Raw genomic sequence first — 18,780 nt, forward strand, 5'->3', positions numbered from 1 at the left:
CCAAAAAAACCGGATGCACATAGTTTGGTTGCCTGCATGCCCCTAGTTGCATGAGACAACCGTTTTTGACCCGGCGTTTGGTTGCCCGCATTGCATTAGGTGCACATATGACATGGTGTTTGGTTGCTACCTGCATAAGGTGTTTTCACCACTTCTAACTAGTGGTGAGCTTACCACACACAATCTGAACATGTAGCGCCAGCTAGTTAAACAAGTGACAGTTCATCCTAACTACTATCAAATGACAGTTCAAATTATTAAGAGCCATGGGCTAAATAGGGGATAGTTCATCGGTGTTGCTGCCACCAGATCTTCCTCTTCCTCTCCCTCTTCTTCTGCTTCTGCTTCTGCTGCTTCTTCTTCTTCTTCTTCTTCCATCTTCTTCAAATCCTGCACTGACCTCTGTTAAGCCACATTGCCTCTGCCCACTCCGACCTTTTGTTCTTCCAAGCGTCATTGTCAAATGCCTCCACACCATGGCCGAAGCTAACAACATCGTCAGGCTCGACCTCTTCCTCCTCAGGCACGTGTTCATCAAAGCCCCACTGGAGGATCCAGTTATGCAGAATGCAACAAGCAATAACAAGCTTAACCTGAGTGGAGTATGGGTGGAATGACTTATGATCCAGGATCGTAAACCTATTCTTCAGAGCTCCATATGCCCTCTCAACAGTTACTCTAAGGCTGGAGTGTCCGAGATTAAACAGCTCATGTACAATCCTAGGATAGTTCCTACCAGAGAACTCGTTGAGATGGTACCTTGTTTTCCTGAAGGGTGGAAGAATACCTGGCCGACATGCTTAGCCAGCATCTTCAAGGTAGACTTGTCATCGGGGATGTTGATCCCATCAGGTCGACTCATGTTGTCACTGAGAATGTTAGCATCATGTGTTGACCCCTCCCAGCCAGCCAACACATATGTGAACTTCAGATCAAAGTCAACAGCAGCAAGCACATTCTGACTTGTGTAGTGCTTCCTCCCCCTATATGTTGCAGACTGTGACCTAGGAACTCTGGCAGTGACATGAGTACCATCTATTGCCCCAATGCAATCCTGAAAATGGCATCACAAGCCTGTGTTATTGTAACGCCCACGATGCGGCTATATCTCCCACGTGTCGAGGCACGACTTAGAGGCATAACCGCATTGTGGTATTGTCGCAAGAAGGGTTATCTTCACACAATCCCATGTAATGAACAAGAATGGGATAACGAGAGTTGGCTTACAATCGCCACTTCACACAATACATAAATTAATTCATACATCATCCAAAATCCACACATAGACCGACTACGGTCAAATACAAATGAAAATAAGATAACCCAAAATGCTAGATCCCCGATCGTCCCAACTGGGCTCCACTACTGATCATCAGGAAAAGAAACATAATAACGACCACGTTCCTCGTCGAACTCCCACTTGAGCTCGGTTGCGTCATCTGCACTGGTATCGTCGGCACCTACAACTGTTTTGGTAGAATCTGTGAGTCACGAGGACTCAGTGTTGGGGAACGTAGTAATTTCAAAAAAATTCCTACGAACACGCAAGATCATGGTGATGTATAGCAACGAGAGGGGAGAGTGTTGTCCATGTACCCTCGTAGACCGAAAGCGGAAGCGTTAACACAGCGCAGTTGATGTAGTCGTACGTCTTCACGACCCGACCGATCAAGTACCGAACGCACGGCACCTCCGAGTTCAGCACACGTTCAGCTCGATGACGTCCCTCGAACTCCGATCCAGCCGAGTGTTGAGGGAGAGTTTTGTCAGCACAACGGCATGGTGACGATGATGATGTTCTACCGACGCAGGGCTTCGCCTAAGCTCCGCTACGATATTATCGAGGTGTAATATGGTGGAGGGGGGCACCGCACACGGCTAAAAGATCGTTGATCGATTGTGTGTCTAGAGGTGCCCCCCTGCCCCCGTATATAAAGGAGCAAGGGGGAGGCCACCGGCCTAGGAGGTAGAGGCACGCCAGGAGGAGTCCTACTCCTACCGGGAGTAGGACTCCCCCCTTTCCATGTTGGACTAGGAGTGGAAGAGGGGAAGAGGTGGAGGGGAGGAAGGAAGGGGGGCGCCGCCCCCTCTCGTTGTCCTATTCGGACTAGGGGGGAAGGGGGGCGCGGCCCTGCCCTGGCCTCCTCTCCTCTCTTCCACCTAGGCCCACTAAGGCCCATTAAGTTATCGGGGGGTTCCGGTAACCTCCCGGTACTCCGGAAAAATCCCGATTTCACCCGGAACACTTCCGTTGTCCGTAGGCTTCCAATATATCAATCTTTATGTCTCGACCATTTCGAGAGTCCTCGTCATGTCTGTGATCACATCCGAGACTCTGAACAACCTTCGGTACATCAAAACATATAAACTCATAATATAACTGTCATCGTAACGTTAAGCGTGCGGACCCTACGGGTTCGAGAACTATGTAGACATGACCGAGACACCTCTCCGGTCAATAACCAATAGCGGAACCTGGATGCTCATATTGGTTCCTACATATTCTACGAAGATCTTTATCGGTCAGACCGCATAACAACATACGTTGTTCCCTTTGTCATCGGTATGTTACTTGCCCGAGATTCGATCGTCGGTATCTCGATACCTAGTTCAATCTCGTTACCAGCAAGTCTCTTTACTCGTTTTGTAATACATCATCCCGCAACTAACTCATTAGTCACAATGCTTGCAAGGCTTATAGTGATGTGCATTACTGAGTGGGCCCAGAGATACCTCTCCGACAATCGGAGTGACAAATCCTAATCTCGAAATACGCCAACCCAACAAGTACCTTTGGAGACACCTGTAGAGCACCTTTATAATCACCCAGTTACGTTGTGACGTTTGGTAGCACACAAAGTGTTCCTCCGGTAAACGGGAGTTGCATAATCTCATAGTCATAGGAACATGTATAAGTCATGAAGAAAGCAATAGCAACATACTAAACGATCGAGTGCTAAGCTAACGGAATGGGTCAAGTCAATCACGTCATTCTCCTAATGAGGTGATCCCGTTAATCAAATGACAACTCATGTCTATGGCTAGGAAACTTAACCATATTTGATCAACGAGCTAGTCAAGTAGAGGCATACTAGTGACACTCTGTTTGTCTATGTATTCACACATGTGTTATGTTTCCGGTTAATACAATTCTAGCATGAATAATAAACATTTATCATGATATAAGGAAATAAATAATAACTTTATTTTTGCCTCTAGGGCATATTTCCTTCAGTCTCCCACTTGCACTAGAGTCAATAATCTAGTTCACATCGCCATGTGATTTAACATCAATAATTCACATCACCATGTGATTAACACCCATAGTTCACATTGTCATGTGACCAACACCCAAAGGGTTTACTAGAGTCAATAATCTAGTTCACATCGCTATGTGATTCACACCCAAAGAGTACTAAGGTGTGATCATGTTTTGATTGTGAGATAATTTTAGTCAACGGGTCTGTCACATTCAGATCCGTAAGTATTTTGCAAATTTCTATGTCTACAATGCTCTGCATGGAGCTACTCTAGCTAATTGCTCCCACTTTCAATATGTATCTAGACCGAGACTTAGAGTCATCTAGATTAGTGTCAAAACTTGCATCGACGTAACCCTTTACGACGAACCTTTTGTCACTTCCATAATCGAGAAACATATCCTTATTCCACTAAGGATAATTTTGACCGCTGTCCAGTGATCTACTCCTAGAACTATTGTACTCCCTTGCCAAAATTAGTGTAGGGTATACAATAGATCTGGTACACAGCATGGCATACTTTATAGAACCTATGGCCAAGGCATAGGGAATGACTTTCATTCTCTTTCTATCTTCTGCCGTGGTCGGGCTTTGAGTCTTACTCAATTTCACACCTTGTAACACAGGCAAGAACTCTTTCATTGACTGTTCTATTTTGAACTACTTCAAAATCTTGTTAAGGTATGTACTCATTGAAAAAACTTATCAAGCGTCTTGATCTATCTCTATAGATCTTGATGCTCAATATGTAAGCAGCTTCACCGAGGTCTTTCTTTGAAAAACTCCTTTCAAACACTCCTTTATGCTTTGCAGAATAATTCTACATTATTTCCGATCAACAATATGTCATTCACATATACTTATCAGAAATGTTGTAGTGCACCCACTCACTTTCTTGTAAATACAGGCTTCACCGCAAGTCTGTATAAAACTATATCCTTTGATCAACTTATCAAAGCGTATATTCCAACTCCGAGATGCTTGCACCAGTCCATAGATGGATCGCTGGAGCTTGCATATTTTGTTAGCACTTTTAGGATTGACAAAACGTCCTGGTTGCATCATATACAACTCTTCTTTAATAAATCCATTAAGGAATGTAGTTTTGTTTATCCATTTGCCATATTTCATAAAATGCGGCAATTGCTAACATGATTCAGACAGACTTAAGCATAGATACGAGTGAGAAACTCTCATCGTAGTCAACACCTTGAACTTGTCGAAAACCTTTTTGCGACAATTCTAGCTTTGTAGACAGTAACACTACTATCACTGTCTGTCTTCCTCTTGAAGATCCATTTAATCTCAATGGCTTGCCGATCATTGGGCAAGTCAATCAAAGTCCATACTTTGTTCTCATATATGGATCTTATCTCAGATTTCATGGCCTCAAGCCATTTCGCGGAATCTGGGCTCATCATCGCTTCCTCATAGTTCGTAGGTTCGTCATGGTCAAATAACATGACCTCCAGGACAGGATTACTGTACCACTTTGGTGTGGATCTCACTCTGGTTTACCTACGAGGTTTGGTAGTAACTTGATCTGAAGTTACATGATCATCATCATTAACTTCCTCACTAATTGGTGTAGGAGTCACAGGAACAGATTTCTGTGATGAACTACTTTCCAATAAGGGAGCAGGTACAGTTACCTCATCAAGTTCTACTTTCCTCCCACTCACTTCTTTCGAGAGAAACTCCTTCTCTAGAAAGGATCCATTCTTAGCAACGAATGTCTTGCCTTCGGATCTGTGATAGAAGGTGTACCCAACTGTCTCCTTTGGGTATCCTATGAAGACACATTTCTCCGATTTGGGTTTGAGCTTATCAGGATGAAACCTTTTCACATAAGCATCGCAACCCCAAACTTTAAGAAACGACAACTTTGGTTTCTTGCCAAACCACAGTTCATAAGATGTCGTCTCAACGGATTTAGATGGTACCCTATTTAACGTGAATGCAGCTGTCTCTAATGCATAACCCCAAAACGATAGTGGTAGATCGGTAAGAGACATCATATATCGCACCATATCTAATAAAGTACGGTTACGATGTTCGGACACACCATTACCGTGGTGTTCCAGGTGGCGTGAGTAGTGAAACTATTTCACATTGTTTTAACTGAAGGCAAAACTCGTAACTCAAATACTCTTCTCCATGATCAGATCGTAGAAACTTTATTTTCTTGTTACGATGATTTTCCGCTTCACTCTGAAATTATATGAACTTTTCAAATGTTTCAGACTTCTGTTTCATTAAGTAGATATACCCATATCTGCTCAAATCATCTGTGAAGGTCAGAAAATAATGATACCTGCTACGAGCCTCAATATTCATCGGACCACATACATCTGTATGTATGATTTCCAACAAATCTGTTGCTCTCTCCATAGTTCCGGAGAACGGTGTTTTAGTCATCTTGCCCATGAGGCACGGTTTGCAAGCATCAAGTGATTCATAATCAAGTGATTCCAAAATCCCATCAGTATGGAGTTTCTTCATGCGCTTTACACCAATATGACCTAAACGGCAGTGCCACAAATAAGTTGCACTATCATTATTAACTTTGCATCTTTTGGCTTCATTATTATGAATATGTGTATCACTACGATCGAGATCCAACAAACCATTTTATTGGGTGTATGACCATAGAAGGTTTTATTTATGTAAACAGAACAACAATTATTCTCTAATTTAAATGAATAATCGTATTGCAACAAACATGATCAAATCATATTCATGCTCAACACAAACACCAAATAACACTTATTTAGTTTCAACACTAATCCCGAAAGTATAGGGAGTGTGCGATGATGATCATATCAATCTTGGAACTACTTGCAACACACATCGTCACCTTGCCTTTTACTAGTCTCTGTTTATTCTGCAACTCCCGTTTCGAGTTACTACTCTTAGCAATGAACCAGTATCAAATACCGAGGGGTTGCTATAAACACTAGTAAAGTACACATCAATAACATGTATATCCAATATACCTTTGTTCACTTTGCCATCCTTCTTATCCACCAAATAGTTGGGGTAGTTCCGCTTACAGTGACCAGTCCCTTTGCAGTAGAAGCACTTAGTCTCAAGCTTAGGACCAGACTTAGGCTTCTTCACTTGAGCAGCAACTTGCTTGCCGTTCTTCTTGAAGTTCCCCTTCTTCCCTTTGCCCTTTTCTTGAAACTAGTGGTCTCTTCAACCATCAACACTTGATGTTTTTCTTGATTTCTACCTTCGTCGATTTCAGCATCACGAAGAGCTCGGGAATTACTTTCGTCATCCCTTGCATACTATAGTTCATCACGAAGTTCTACTAACTTGGTGATGGTGACTAGAGAATTCTATCAATCACTATTTTATCTGGAAGATTATCTCCCACTTGATTCAAGCGATTGTAGTACCCAGACAATCTGAGCACATGCTCACTGCTTGAGCTATTCTCCTCCATCTTTTAGCTATAGAACTTGTTGGAGACTTCATATCTCTCAACTCGGGTATTTTCTTGAAATATTAACTTCAACTCCTGGAACATCTCATATGGTCCATGACGTTCAAAACGTCTTTGAAGTCCCGATTCTAAGCCGTTAAGCATGGTGCACTAAACTATCAAGTAGTCATCATATTGAGCTAGCCAAACGTTCATAACGTCTGCATCTGCGCCTGCAATAGGTCTATCACCTAGCGGTGCATCAAGGACATAATTTTTTTGTGCAGCAATGAGGATAATCCTCAGATCACGGATCCAATCCGCATCTTTGCTACTAACATCTTTCAACATAATTTTTCTCTAGGAACATATCAAAAATAAACACAGGGAAGCAACAACGCGAGCTATTGATCTACAACATAATTTGAAAAATACTATCAGGACTAAGTTCATGATAAATTTAAGTTCAATTAATCATATTACTTAAGAACTCCCACTTAGATAGACATCTTTCTAATCATCTAAGTGATCACGTGATCCATATCAACTAAACCATGTCCGATCATCATGTGAGATGGAGTAGTTTCAATGGTGAACATCAGTATGTTGATCATATCTACAATATGATTCACGCTCGACCTTTCGGTCTCCGTGTTCCGAGGCCATATCTGCATATGCTAGGCTCGTCAAGTTTAACCTGAGTATTCCGCGTGTGCAACTGTTTTGCACCCGTTGTATTTGAACGTAGAGCCTATCACACCCGATCATCACGTGGTGTCTCAGGACGAAGAACTTTCGCAACGGTGCATACTCAGGGAGAACACTTTTATCTTGAAATTTTAGTGAGAGATCATCTTATAATGCTACTGTCAATCAAAGCAAGATAAGATGCATAAAGATAAACATCACATGCAATCAATATAAGTGATATGATATGGCCATCATCATCTTGTGCTTGTGATCTCCATCTCCGAAGCACCGTCATGATCACCATCGTCACCGGTGCGACACCTTGATCTCCATCGTAGTATCGTTGTCGTCTCGCCAACTATTCCTTTTACGACTATCGCTACCGCTTAGTGATAAAGTAAAACAATTACATGGCGATTGCATTGCATACAATAAAGCAACAACCATATGGCTCCTGCCAGTTGCCGATAACTCGGTTACAAAACATGATCATCTCATACAATAAAATATAGCATCATGTCTTGACCATATCACATCACAACATGCCCTGCAAAAACAAGTTAGACGTCCTCTACTTTGTTGTTGCAAGTTTTACGTGGCTGCTACGGGCATAGCAAGAACCGTTCTTACCTACGCATCAAAACCACAACGATAGTTTGTCAAGTTGGTGATGTTTTAACCTTCGCAAGGACCGGGCGTAGCCACACTCGGTAAAACTAAAGTGAGAGAGACAGACACCCGCCAGTCACCTTTAAGCAACGAGTGCTCGCAACGGTGAAACCAGTCTCGCGTAAGCGTACGCGTAATGTCGGTCCGGGCCGCTTCATCCCACAATACCGCCGAACCAAAGTATGACATGCTGGTAAGCAGTATGACTTATATCGCCCACAACTCACTTGTGTTCTACTCGTGCATATAACATCAACGCATAAAACCAGGCTCGGATGCCACTGTTGGGGAACGTAGTAATTTCAAAAAAATTCCTACGAACACGCAAGATCATGGTGATGTATAGCAACGAGAGGGGAGAGTGTTGTCCACATACCCTCGTAGACCGAAAGCGGAAGCCTTAACACAACGCGGTTGATGTAGTCATACGTCTTCACGATCCAACGGATCAAGTACCGAACGCACGGCACCTCCGAGTTCAGCACACGTTCAGCTCGATGACGTCCCTCGAACTCCGATCCAGCCGAGTGTTGAGGGAGAGTTTCGTCAGCACAACGGCGTGGTGACGATGATGATGTTCTACCGACGCAGGGCTTTGCCTAAGCTCCGCTAAGATATTATCGAGGTGTAATATGGTGGAGGGGGGCACCGCACACGGCTAAAAGATCGTTGATCAATAGTGTGTCTAGAGGTGCCCCCTGCCCCTGTATATAAAGGAGCAAGGGGGAGGCCGCCGGCCTAGGAGGTAGAGGCGCGCCAGGAGGAGTCCTACTCCTACCGGGAGTAGGACTCCCCCCTTTCCATGTTGGACTAGGAGTGGAAGAGGGGAAGAGGTGGAGGGGAGGAAGGAAGGGGGGCGCCGCCCCCCTCTCCTTGTCCTATTCGGACTGGGGGGAAGGGGGCGCGGCCCTGCCCTGGCCTCCTCTCCTCTCTTCCACCTAGGCCCACTAAGGCCCATTAAGTTACCGGGGGGGTCCGGTAACCTCCCGGTACTCCGGAAAAATCCCGATTTCACCCGGAACACTTCCGATGTCCAAACATAGGCTTCCAATATATCAATCTTTATGTCTCGACCATTTCGAGACTCCTCGTCATGTCCGTGATCACATCCGGGACTCCGAACAACCTTCGGTACATCAAAACATATAAACTCATAATATAACTGTCATCGTAACGTTAAGCGTGCGGACCCTACGGGTTCGAGAAGTATGTAGACATGACCGAGACACCTCTCCGGTCAATAACCAATAGCGGAACCGGGATGCTCATATTGGTTCCTACATATTCTACGAAGATCTTTATCGGTCAGACTGCATAACAACATATGTTGTTCCCTTTGTCATCTGTATGTTACTTGCCCGAGATTCAATCGTCGGTATCTCGATACCTAGTTCAATCTCGTTACCGGCAAGTCTCTTTACTCGTTCCGTAATACATCATCCCGCAACTAACTCATTAGTCACAATGCTTGCAAGGTTTATAGTGATGTGCATTACTGAGTGGGCCTAGAGATACCTCTCCGACAATCAGAGTGACAAATCCTAATCTCGAAATACGCCAACCCAACAAGTACCTTTGGAGACACCTGTAGAGCACCTTTATAATCACCCAGTTACGTTGTGACGTTTGGTAGCACACAAAGTGTTCCTCCGGTAAACGGGAGTTGCATAATCTCATAGTCGTAGCAACATGTATAAGTCATGAAGAAAGCAATAGCAACATACTAAACGATTGAGTGCTAAGCTAATGGAATGGGTCAAGTCAATCACGTCATTCTCCTAATGAGGTGATCCCATTAATCAAATGACAACTCATGTCTATGGCTAGGAAACTTAACCATCTTTGATCAACGAGCTAGTCAAGTAGAGGCATACTAGTGACACTCTGTTTGTCTATGTATTCACACATGTATTATGTTTCCCGTTAATACAATTCTAGCATGAATAATAAACATTTATCATGATATAAGGAAATAAATAATAACTTTATTATTGCCTCTAGGGCATATTTCCTTCACTCAGCAATCTCACACCCGCGAGATCAAGACTATTTAAGCTTATAGGAAAGGATGGTGTAATGAGGCGGAGCTGCAGCAGGCACTAAGCATATATGGTGGCTAACATACGCAAAAGAGAGCAAGAAGAGAAGCAACGCAACGGTCGCGAAGCTAGAAATGATCAAGAAGTGATCCTGAAACTACTTACGTTCATGCATAACTCCAACCGTGTTCACTTCCCGGACTCCGCCGAGAACAGACCATCACGGCTACACACACAGTTGATGTATTTTAATTAAGTCAAGTGACAAGTTCTCTACAACCGGACATTAACAAATTCCCATCTGCCTCATCACCGCGGGCACGGCTTTCGAAAGATAATACCCCTCATTGCGTTCCGGATTCTGACGTGTTGGCGGAGCCATCCTGAAGAGGGTGACATCCGTTAGCATCTTGATAGACAAATAGACAAGTTGAATCAACGGATAGAAATTGCAACATATAGTCTTCACAATAAACATTCGAACGAGGATGAATGAATGAATTCCATAGTAAATCATCACACTTCCATTAAGGTGAGAAGCCACTTGATAAGAGATTGATGAATAAAATAAAAAGGTACGAGTGGAACAAATAAGTGGTAAGGATTACCCAATCACAAACCAAATATCTGCGGGAAGAAATGCTAAGAGCTACTTGAATCCCACCTATAAACTCCTGAAACTTTCTGGTTATGCAATCTGGTGTTGGGGATACAGGGGACACAAAATATATCACCCAAACTAGCAATCCCTAGATCCAGCTGTATCCATCCGTCAACACATAACCAAGAAACCTTCAGAAATCGTGTACCTCAACCTTCGAAAAGCATCCGTTATACGAGTTATGGCAATACTCCCGAACTCCCGCCCCAGTACTGGGTGGCGTCGAGGTGATCTCACCAACAACTGCATAAAAGAGATTTTTGATGTCCGCGAAACTCAGGTATTCCAGAACTGCAACGATAAAATTGTGACGACAACACCTCGGAGCTCAACTCCACGGGACACTGCCACAACCCCTAAATGTCAGGAGGCACCAAGAACAATGTTCTCGTCACAAAACCATCGAAACGATTCTAAGATACCCGCGTGATCCTAAAAAAAATATTAGTGAAATTTGAGGAGAGGAGAGTCAAAACTTCTACGTCAGGAGGCCTCACCAGAGCGACGAAGGGACTGAGGAGTAAAAAGAATCCTACTCTCCGATATATATAATCCTAAGACTCAAAACATTTTTGTTCTAGACTCAACAACGACAGCGATTCGATCAAGAAGGTGGCTCCTAAGTCAGGGATGGCTCTGATTACCAACTTGTAACGCCCACGATGCGGCTATATCTCCCACGTGTCGAGGCACGACTTAGAGGCATAACCGCATTGTGGTATTGTCGCTAGAAGGGTTATCTTCACACAATCCCATGTAATGAACAAGAATGGGATAACGAGAGTTGGCTTACAATCGCCACTTCACACAATACATAAATTAATTCATACATCATCCAAAATCCACACATAGACCGACTACAGTCAAATACAAATGAAAATAAGATAACCCCAAATGCTAGATCCCCGATCGTCCCAACTGGGATCCACTACTGATCATCGGGAAAAGAAACATAATAATGACCACGTTCCTCGTCGAACTCCCACTTGAGCTAGGTTGCGTCATCTGCACTGGTATCGTCGGCACCTGCAACTGTTTTGGTAGAATCTGTGAGGCACGAGGACTCGGCAATCTCACACCCGCGAGATCAAGACTATTTAAGCTCATAGGAAAGGATGGTGTAATGAGGCGGAGCTGCAGCAGGCACTAAGCATATATGGTGGCTAACATACGCAAAAGAGAGCGAGAAGAGAAGCAACGCAACGGTCGCGAAGCTAGAAATGATCAAGAAGTGATCCTGAAACTACTTACGTTCATGCATAACTCCAACCGTGTTCACTTCCCGGACTCCGCCGAGAAGAGACCATCACGGCTACACACACGGTTGATGTATTTTAATTAAGTCAAGTGACAAGTTCTCTACAACCGGACATTAACAAATTCCCATCTGCCTCATAACCGCGGGCATGGGTTTCGAAAGATAATACCCTGCAAGGGTGTCCCAACTTAGCCCATTATAAGCTCTCATGGTCAACGAAGGATAAACCTTCTCCCGGGAAGACCCGATCAGTCTCAGAATCCCGGTTTACAAGACATTTCGACACTGGTAAAACAAGACCAGCAAAGCCGCCCGATGCGCCGACAAATCACGATAGGAGCTGTACATATCTTGTTCTCAGGGCACACCGGATAAGTCAAGTTACGAGTAAAACCAGGCCTCGAGTTTCCCCGAGGTGGCCCCGCAGGCTGCTCGGTTCGGACCAACACTCGAAGGAGCACTGGCCCGGGGGGTTAAATAAAGATGACCCTCGGGCTCGCGAAAACCCAAGGGAAAAGGCTTAGGTGGCAAATGGTAAAACCAAGGTTGGGCCTTGCTGGAGGAGTTTTATTCAAGGCGAACTGTCAAGGGGGTCCCATAAATCACCCAACCGCGTAAGGAACACAAACTCAAGGAACATAATACCGGTATGACGGAAACTAGGGCGGCAAGAGTGGAACAAAACACCAGGCATAAGGCCGAGCCTTCCACCCTTTACCAAATATATAGATGCATTAATTAAATAAAATATATTGTGATATTCCAAAATATCCATGTTCCAACATGGAACCAGCTTCAATTTCACCTGCAACTAGCAACGCTATAAGAAGGGCTGAGCAAAAGCGATAACTTAGCCAAACAACGGTTTGCTAGGAAAGGATGGTTAGAGGCTTGACATGGCAATATGGGAGGCATGATATAGCAAGTGGTAGGTAGCGCAGCATGGCAATAGAGCGAACAACTAGCAAAGCAAAGATAGAAGTGATTTCGAGGTATGGTCATCTTGCCTGCAAGGTTCTCAGAGTTGTCGAAAGCTTGATCCTCGTAAGCGTACTCAACAGGTTCCTCGTTCACGAACTCGTCTCCCGGCTCTACACACAGCAAGAAAACAAGCAATGGAACCACAATCAATCACGGGAAAAGCACAAGCAACATGATGCAATACATGAATGATATGCGAGATATGCGATGCGTATGCGTGCTCCGGAAGAAAAAGGATGAACAAGGCAGTAACTTGGCAAACCAAGTAAGCCACTAGAAAGATGAGGTGATTTTCATCGAAATCGATATAAAGATCACCGGAAACGGATGCACGGTTGCAAATGGCAAGCAAAACAAGGATGACACGATTCTTTGATTAACAGCATGGTAGCACTTAGAATGCATCAAGAAACTATGTTACAGCACTCCAAGATAGCAACAAAGAACATGGAAGTAATCTAGAGGAGATGCTTGACAAAAGATGAACACTGAGCTATGGCTAGACCACACCATAACAGGTTCAAACAAGCATGGAAAAAGTGCAAAAGATATCAGGTTCACAGACTTAGTGAAATTGCTGGACATGGCACAAACAGCATCAGGTAGCAATGTTCAGAGCAAGAAAAACACATGCTACAGGAATTTAATATAGTAAAACAAGGCATGGCATGAGTCTACTAAATGCATAGAACAAAAGTCCCTTACTGACCATGAACCAAAAAGGATCGGAAGATATGATGGCACCCATGTAAACATAGCAAGTTTCGGTAACAGGTTCCAGACTTAGCAAAAAACAGATCATGGCAGTAACAGTAATATGAAGGCATCTTTGTGAGCTTGATTCACTCAACACAAGGCAACGCATGATAAAACAAGCATACCTACAGCAAGATGGCATGTTTATGAAGCTATCCATGGCAAGAGCAAATACATAGCATGAATGGATCAACTACAACAACCTTGGCAAAATTGAATATCATGTTAACAATCTGCCAGGAACATTTTATAGCAAAAGTAGAGCAAGATTAAGACATGCTATGTCACTCCATAATTGCAAATAGGGGCATGGATGGATAGAGCACAACTATAGCTACAAAACATCCTTACTGAACATGCACAAAAGAAGCATGGATCGCTCCGTAGCCACATGGATACATGGCAACAAAATAACAACAGTGACGGACAGCAAAAATCCTAAGTCCTTGAAAACAGAAACATCACGAAGCCTAGTTTGCATGCTTGTGCTAGTCACCACATAAATCACAAAAATACATGGCATACACCCCTGTAAATATGGCATGGCATAGATCAAAACACCTGTAGAGCTCATGCCCATAAGATGCACACATCAATTGCAACAAAAATAACAAATCACCAAGTTTTGATAGGTAATAGCAGTTAACATCATATAGCACTCGTGCACCAGAGATTTTGGCATTAAGATGGACTCAAACGAGCATGGAACAATGGAACAAAATGAAGAGCATCTCGTGATGAACATTTCGATATATTACACGAACGAAACAGAGCTATGGTCACGGAGTTATGATGCGTCAAAGAATGCAACAGAATGTAATATTTTAGGACTTGAGAGAATTTCGGGGGAGGGAAAAAGTCAACCTCTCGGTTCCAGATCCAGATCGGGCGCGGCTCATGGATCGAGGACGGCCGGAGTCGGGGCGCGCGGCGGCCGGAGCTGGAGAGGAGAGGGGGGATGGCGGCGGCCGGAGCTCGGGGTCGGGGTCGCCGGAGAGGGGCCGGAGGAGCTCGAGGGAGGGGCGGAGGCGCGGAGGCGACGGCGTGGGGAAGCCGGGGCGCGCGGGCGGCGGACGGGCGACGACCGGGAGATGGACGGAGCAGCGGGAGGGCGCGGTGGAGGAAGCCGGGCGGCGGCGAGCAAGGAGACGGGCCGCGGGGGCCCCGCGCAGGCCGAGCGGGCCGCGGGCGGCGGCGGCGGCGGCTGCCACGTGGCAGGCGCCCATTGGCTCGGGGCGGCGGCGGCGAAGCGTCCGTCCGGACCGGACGTGTCCGGCGGCGCGCGGAGGACGAAGGCTAGGGTTTGGACCCGGAATTCTCGGGGGAGGGGTGTTTATATAGGTAGAGGGAGCTAGGAGACTCCAAATGGAGTGCGGTTTTCGCCCACACGATCGTGATCGAACGACCGAGAGCATGGAGGGGACTTAGATGGATTATTGGGCTGTTTGGAGGGGGTTTTTGCTGCAACACACAAAAGACTTTGCGGTTACCCGGTTAACCGTTGGAGTATCAAACGACCTCCAAATGGAACGAAACTTGACAGGTGGTCTACCGGTGGTATACCAAGGCCACTTGGCAAACCTCGGTCCATTCCGGGAACGTTTTAACACCCGCTCACGAAAAGAAACAAGAGGGGTGCGCCGGTGCACGTGGGAGTGTCGGATCGCAAAACGGATAGCGGGGAAAATGCTCGGATGCATAAGACGAACACGTATGCAAATGCAATGCACATGATGACATGATATGAGATGCATGACATGAACAAAATGCAAAACGAGAGACAAAACCCAACCAACGGAAGGAATATCATAACACATAGTCGAAAATGGCAAGAGTTGGAGTTACAAATATGGAAAGTTACATTCGGGGTGTTACAACACTCAACCACTACGAGAGGATCTCGTCTCGAGATCTAGGACTGAAAGAAATCCGGATATTCGGAACAGAGGTGGTCCTCGCATTCCCAGGTGGCTTCTCGGTCGGAATGGTGCGACCACTTCACTTTCAGAAATTTGATTGACTTGTTGCGAGTCTTGCGATCAGTATCTTCAAGAATAGCAACGGGGTGCTCATGATAAGACAGATCTTCTTGGAGATCAATCTCTTCGAAGTTGATGGTGCGCTCAAGAGTTTTGAATCACTTGCGAAGCTGTGACACGTGGAACACATCGTGCACATTCGCGAAGTTGGAGGGAAGCTCAAGTTGATAGGCGAGGTCGCCTCTTTTGCCAATGATCTTGAAAGGACCCACGTATCTAGGGGCAAGCTTCCCTTTGATACCGAAGCGACGAGTGCCTTTCATTGGAGAGACGCAGAGGTAGACATGGTCTCCGATCTCGAAAGCCACATCACGGTGCTTACTATCATAGTAACTCTTCTGGCGCGATTGCGTGGCTTTGAGATTTTCACGTATGACTTTACACATTTCTTCAGCCTCTGTGATTAAGTCATTGCCAAGAAGTTGGCGTTCACCAGTCTCTGGCCAATTGAGAGGAGTACGGCACTTTCTGCCATATAGAATCTCGAATGGGGCCTTGCCCGAACTAGCTTGGAAGCTGTTGTTGTAGGAGAATTCGGCATATGGAAGACAATCTTCCCACTTCATGCCATAGGAAATGACACAAGCCCTGAGCATATCTTCAAGGATTTGATTGACTCGCTCGACTTGGCCACTAGTTTGAGGATGGAAAGCTGTGCTGAAGCGAATGTTGGTGCCCATGGCCTTCTGGAAGGAGTCCCAAAACTTAGAAGTGAAGATGCTTCCACGATCTGAAGATATCAATTGTGGAATGCCGTGCAAGGAGACAATCCTGGAGGTGTATAGCTCTGCCAACTGAGCTGCTGTGATAGATTCTTTGATTGGAAGGAAATGAGCCACTTTTGTAAGCTTGTCAATGACAACGAAGATAGCATCATTTCCGCGCTTGGACTTTGGAAATCCAGTCACGAAGTCCATTTCGATATGATCAAACTTCCATTCTGGAATAGCAAGAGGTTGGAGGGGACCAGCTGGTCGTTGGTGTTCTGCTTTCACCCTTCGACAGACATCACATTCATTCACGAATTGAGCGATTTCTCGCTTCATTCGAGTCCACCAATACGACTGCTTGAGGTCATGGTACATCTTCGTACTTCCAGGATGAATGGAAAGAAGATAATTGTGCGCCTTGTTCATAATGACTTTCCTTAGATCACCTTTAGGAACCACAATCCGGTCCTCGAAGAATAAAGTGTCTCTGTCATCAATGCGATAGCACTTGTATTTGGAAAGACCCTTGTCGATACCACGTTTCACCTTCTTCACCATGGTATCCAGGAGTTGTGCCTCACGTATTTGATCTTCCAAAGTAGGAGAGACTATGAGGTTGGCAAGAAAGCCTTGAGGAACAACTTGGAGATTCAGCTTGCGGAAAGCTTCACAAATATCCGGTTGGAATGGCTTGAGAATTAAGCTGTTGCAATAAGCCTTCCTGCTCAAAGCATCTGCAATGACATTGGCTTTGCCTGGAGTATATTCAATACTCGGATTGTACTCTTGAATCATTTCGACCCATCGAGTTTGCCTGAGGTTGAGGTTGGGCTGAGTGAAGATGTACTTGAGACTCTTGTGATCGGTGAAAATGTCCACTTTCCTTCCCAACAAGAGATGTCTCCATGTTATTAATGCATGGACAACTGCCGCCAACTCAAGATCGTGAGTGGGGTAGTTATTTTCGTTGGGCTTCAACTGACGAGAGGTGTAGGCCACAACTTTCTTCTCTTGCATTAACACAGCACCGAGACCTTGAAGAGAAGCATCAGAGAAAACTTCGAATGGCTTGGATTCGTCAGGAGGAGTTAAGACAGGAGATGTGACGAGTTTCTCTTTGAGAGTGTTGAAAGCAACGTCACACTCAGGAGTCCAGACATACTTCACATGCTTCTGGAGGAGGTTGGAAAGAGGCTTTGCAATCTTAGAGAAATTCTCAACGAATCTTCGGCAATAGCTTGCAAGACCAGGGAAACTGCGGAGCTGCTTGACATTCTGAGGAGGTTCCCAATTCACAATTGCAGACACCTTCTCGGGATTAACAGCGATGCCCTTGGCAGAGATGATATGACCAAGGTAAAGATCTTCATCAAGCCAAAACTCACATTTGGAAAACTTCGCATAGAATTGATACTCTCTGAGCTTGTCGAGCACCAATCGCAAATGTTTGGCATGATCCTTCTTATTCTTGGAGAAGACCAAGATATCATCGAGATACACCAGGACGAATTCATTGGTATAGGGGTTGAAGATGAAGTTCATAATTCGAGAGAATGTTGGAGGAGCATTGACAAGGCCGAAAGACATGACAGTATATTCATAAGAACCAAAGCTTGTTCTGAAAGCTGTCTTGGGAATATCTTCTTCACGAATGCGAATCTGATGATAACTCATACGAAGGTCAAGCTTGGAGAATACTTTAGCACCTTTAAGTTGCCCGAATAGCTCATTGATGTTGGGAAGTGGATACTTGTTCTTGATTGTCTTCTTGTTCAATGGACGGTAGTCGACACAAAGTCTGTCTGTGACATCCTTCTTCTGGACAAAAAGAACACCACAACCCCATGGAGATGAACTCGGTCTGATCAAACCCAGACGCTCTTGTTCATCGAGCTGTTTCATCAATTCCTTCAGCTCCTTGGGTCCAAGCTTGTATGGACGCTTGCAAACGCGTTCAGTGCCGAGCTCAAGATCGATAACGAACTCAACTGGTCGGTGAGGAGGCATACCCGGAAGCTCTTCTGGAAAGACATCTTGGTACTCACAAACGACTGGAATTTGAGAAATAGCATCCAACTCGCCCTTCTCATTGAGAGAAAATAATCGAATGGTCTCGTCACGAGCGGCATAGATAATCACATCCTCAGAAGAGTGTGTCAATTGAATTTCCCTGGCAGCACAATCAAGTTGAGCCTTGTGCTTAGAAAGCCAGTCCATCCCGAGAATTAGATCAATATCCGAGTCACCAAGAACAATTGGAGAAGACAGAAATTTATAGTTTCCCATC

General features: G+C 45.0%; 1 protein-coding gene across 1 annotated transcript in view; it reads right to left on the reverse strand.

Moving 5' to 3' along the window:
* Nucleotides 1-383: 383 nt before the first annotated feature.
* Nucleotides 384-18,780, reverse strand: part of LOC141041178 (uncharacterized) — a 66,361-nt gene continuing 47,964 nt past the window's right edge. The window contains exons 4-5 of the mRNA XM_073507296.1: nucleotides 788-1,054; nucleotides 384-593 (exon numbers count right to left, since the gene is read on the reverse strand). Of these exons, the coding sequence (XP_073363397.1) occupies nucleotides 384-593; nucleotides 788-1,054 (477 nt within the window). The remainder of the gene's footprint in view (nucleotides 594-787; nucleotides 1,055-18,780) is intronic.

This window comes from Aegilops tauschii, chromosome 2 (genome assembly GCF_002575655.3).
Source record: "Aegilops tauschii subsp. strangulata cultivar AL8/78 chromosome 2, Aet v6.0, whole genome shotgun sequence".
Lineage (NCBI taxonomy): Eukaryota > Viridiplantae > Streptophyta > Magnoliopsida > Poales > Poaceae > Aegilops > Aegilops tauschii.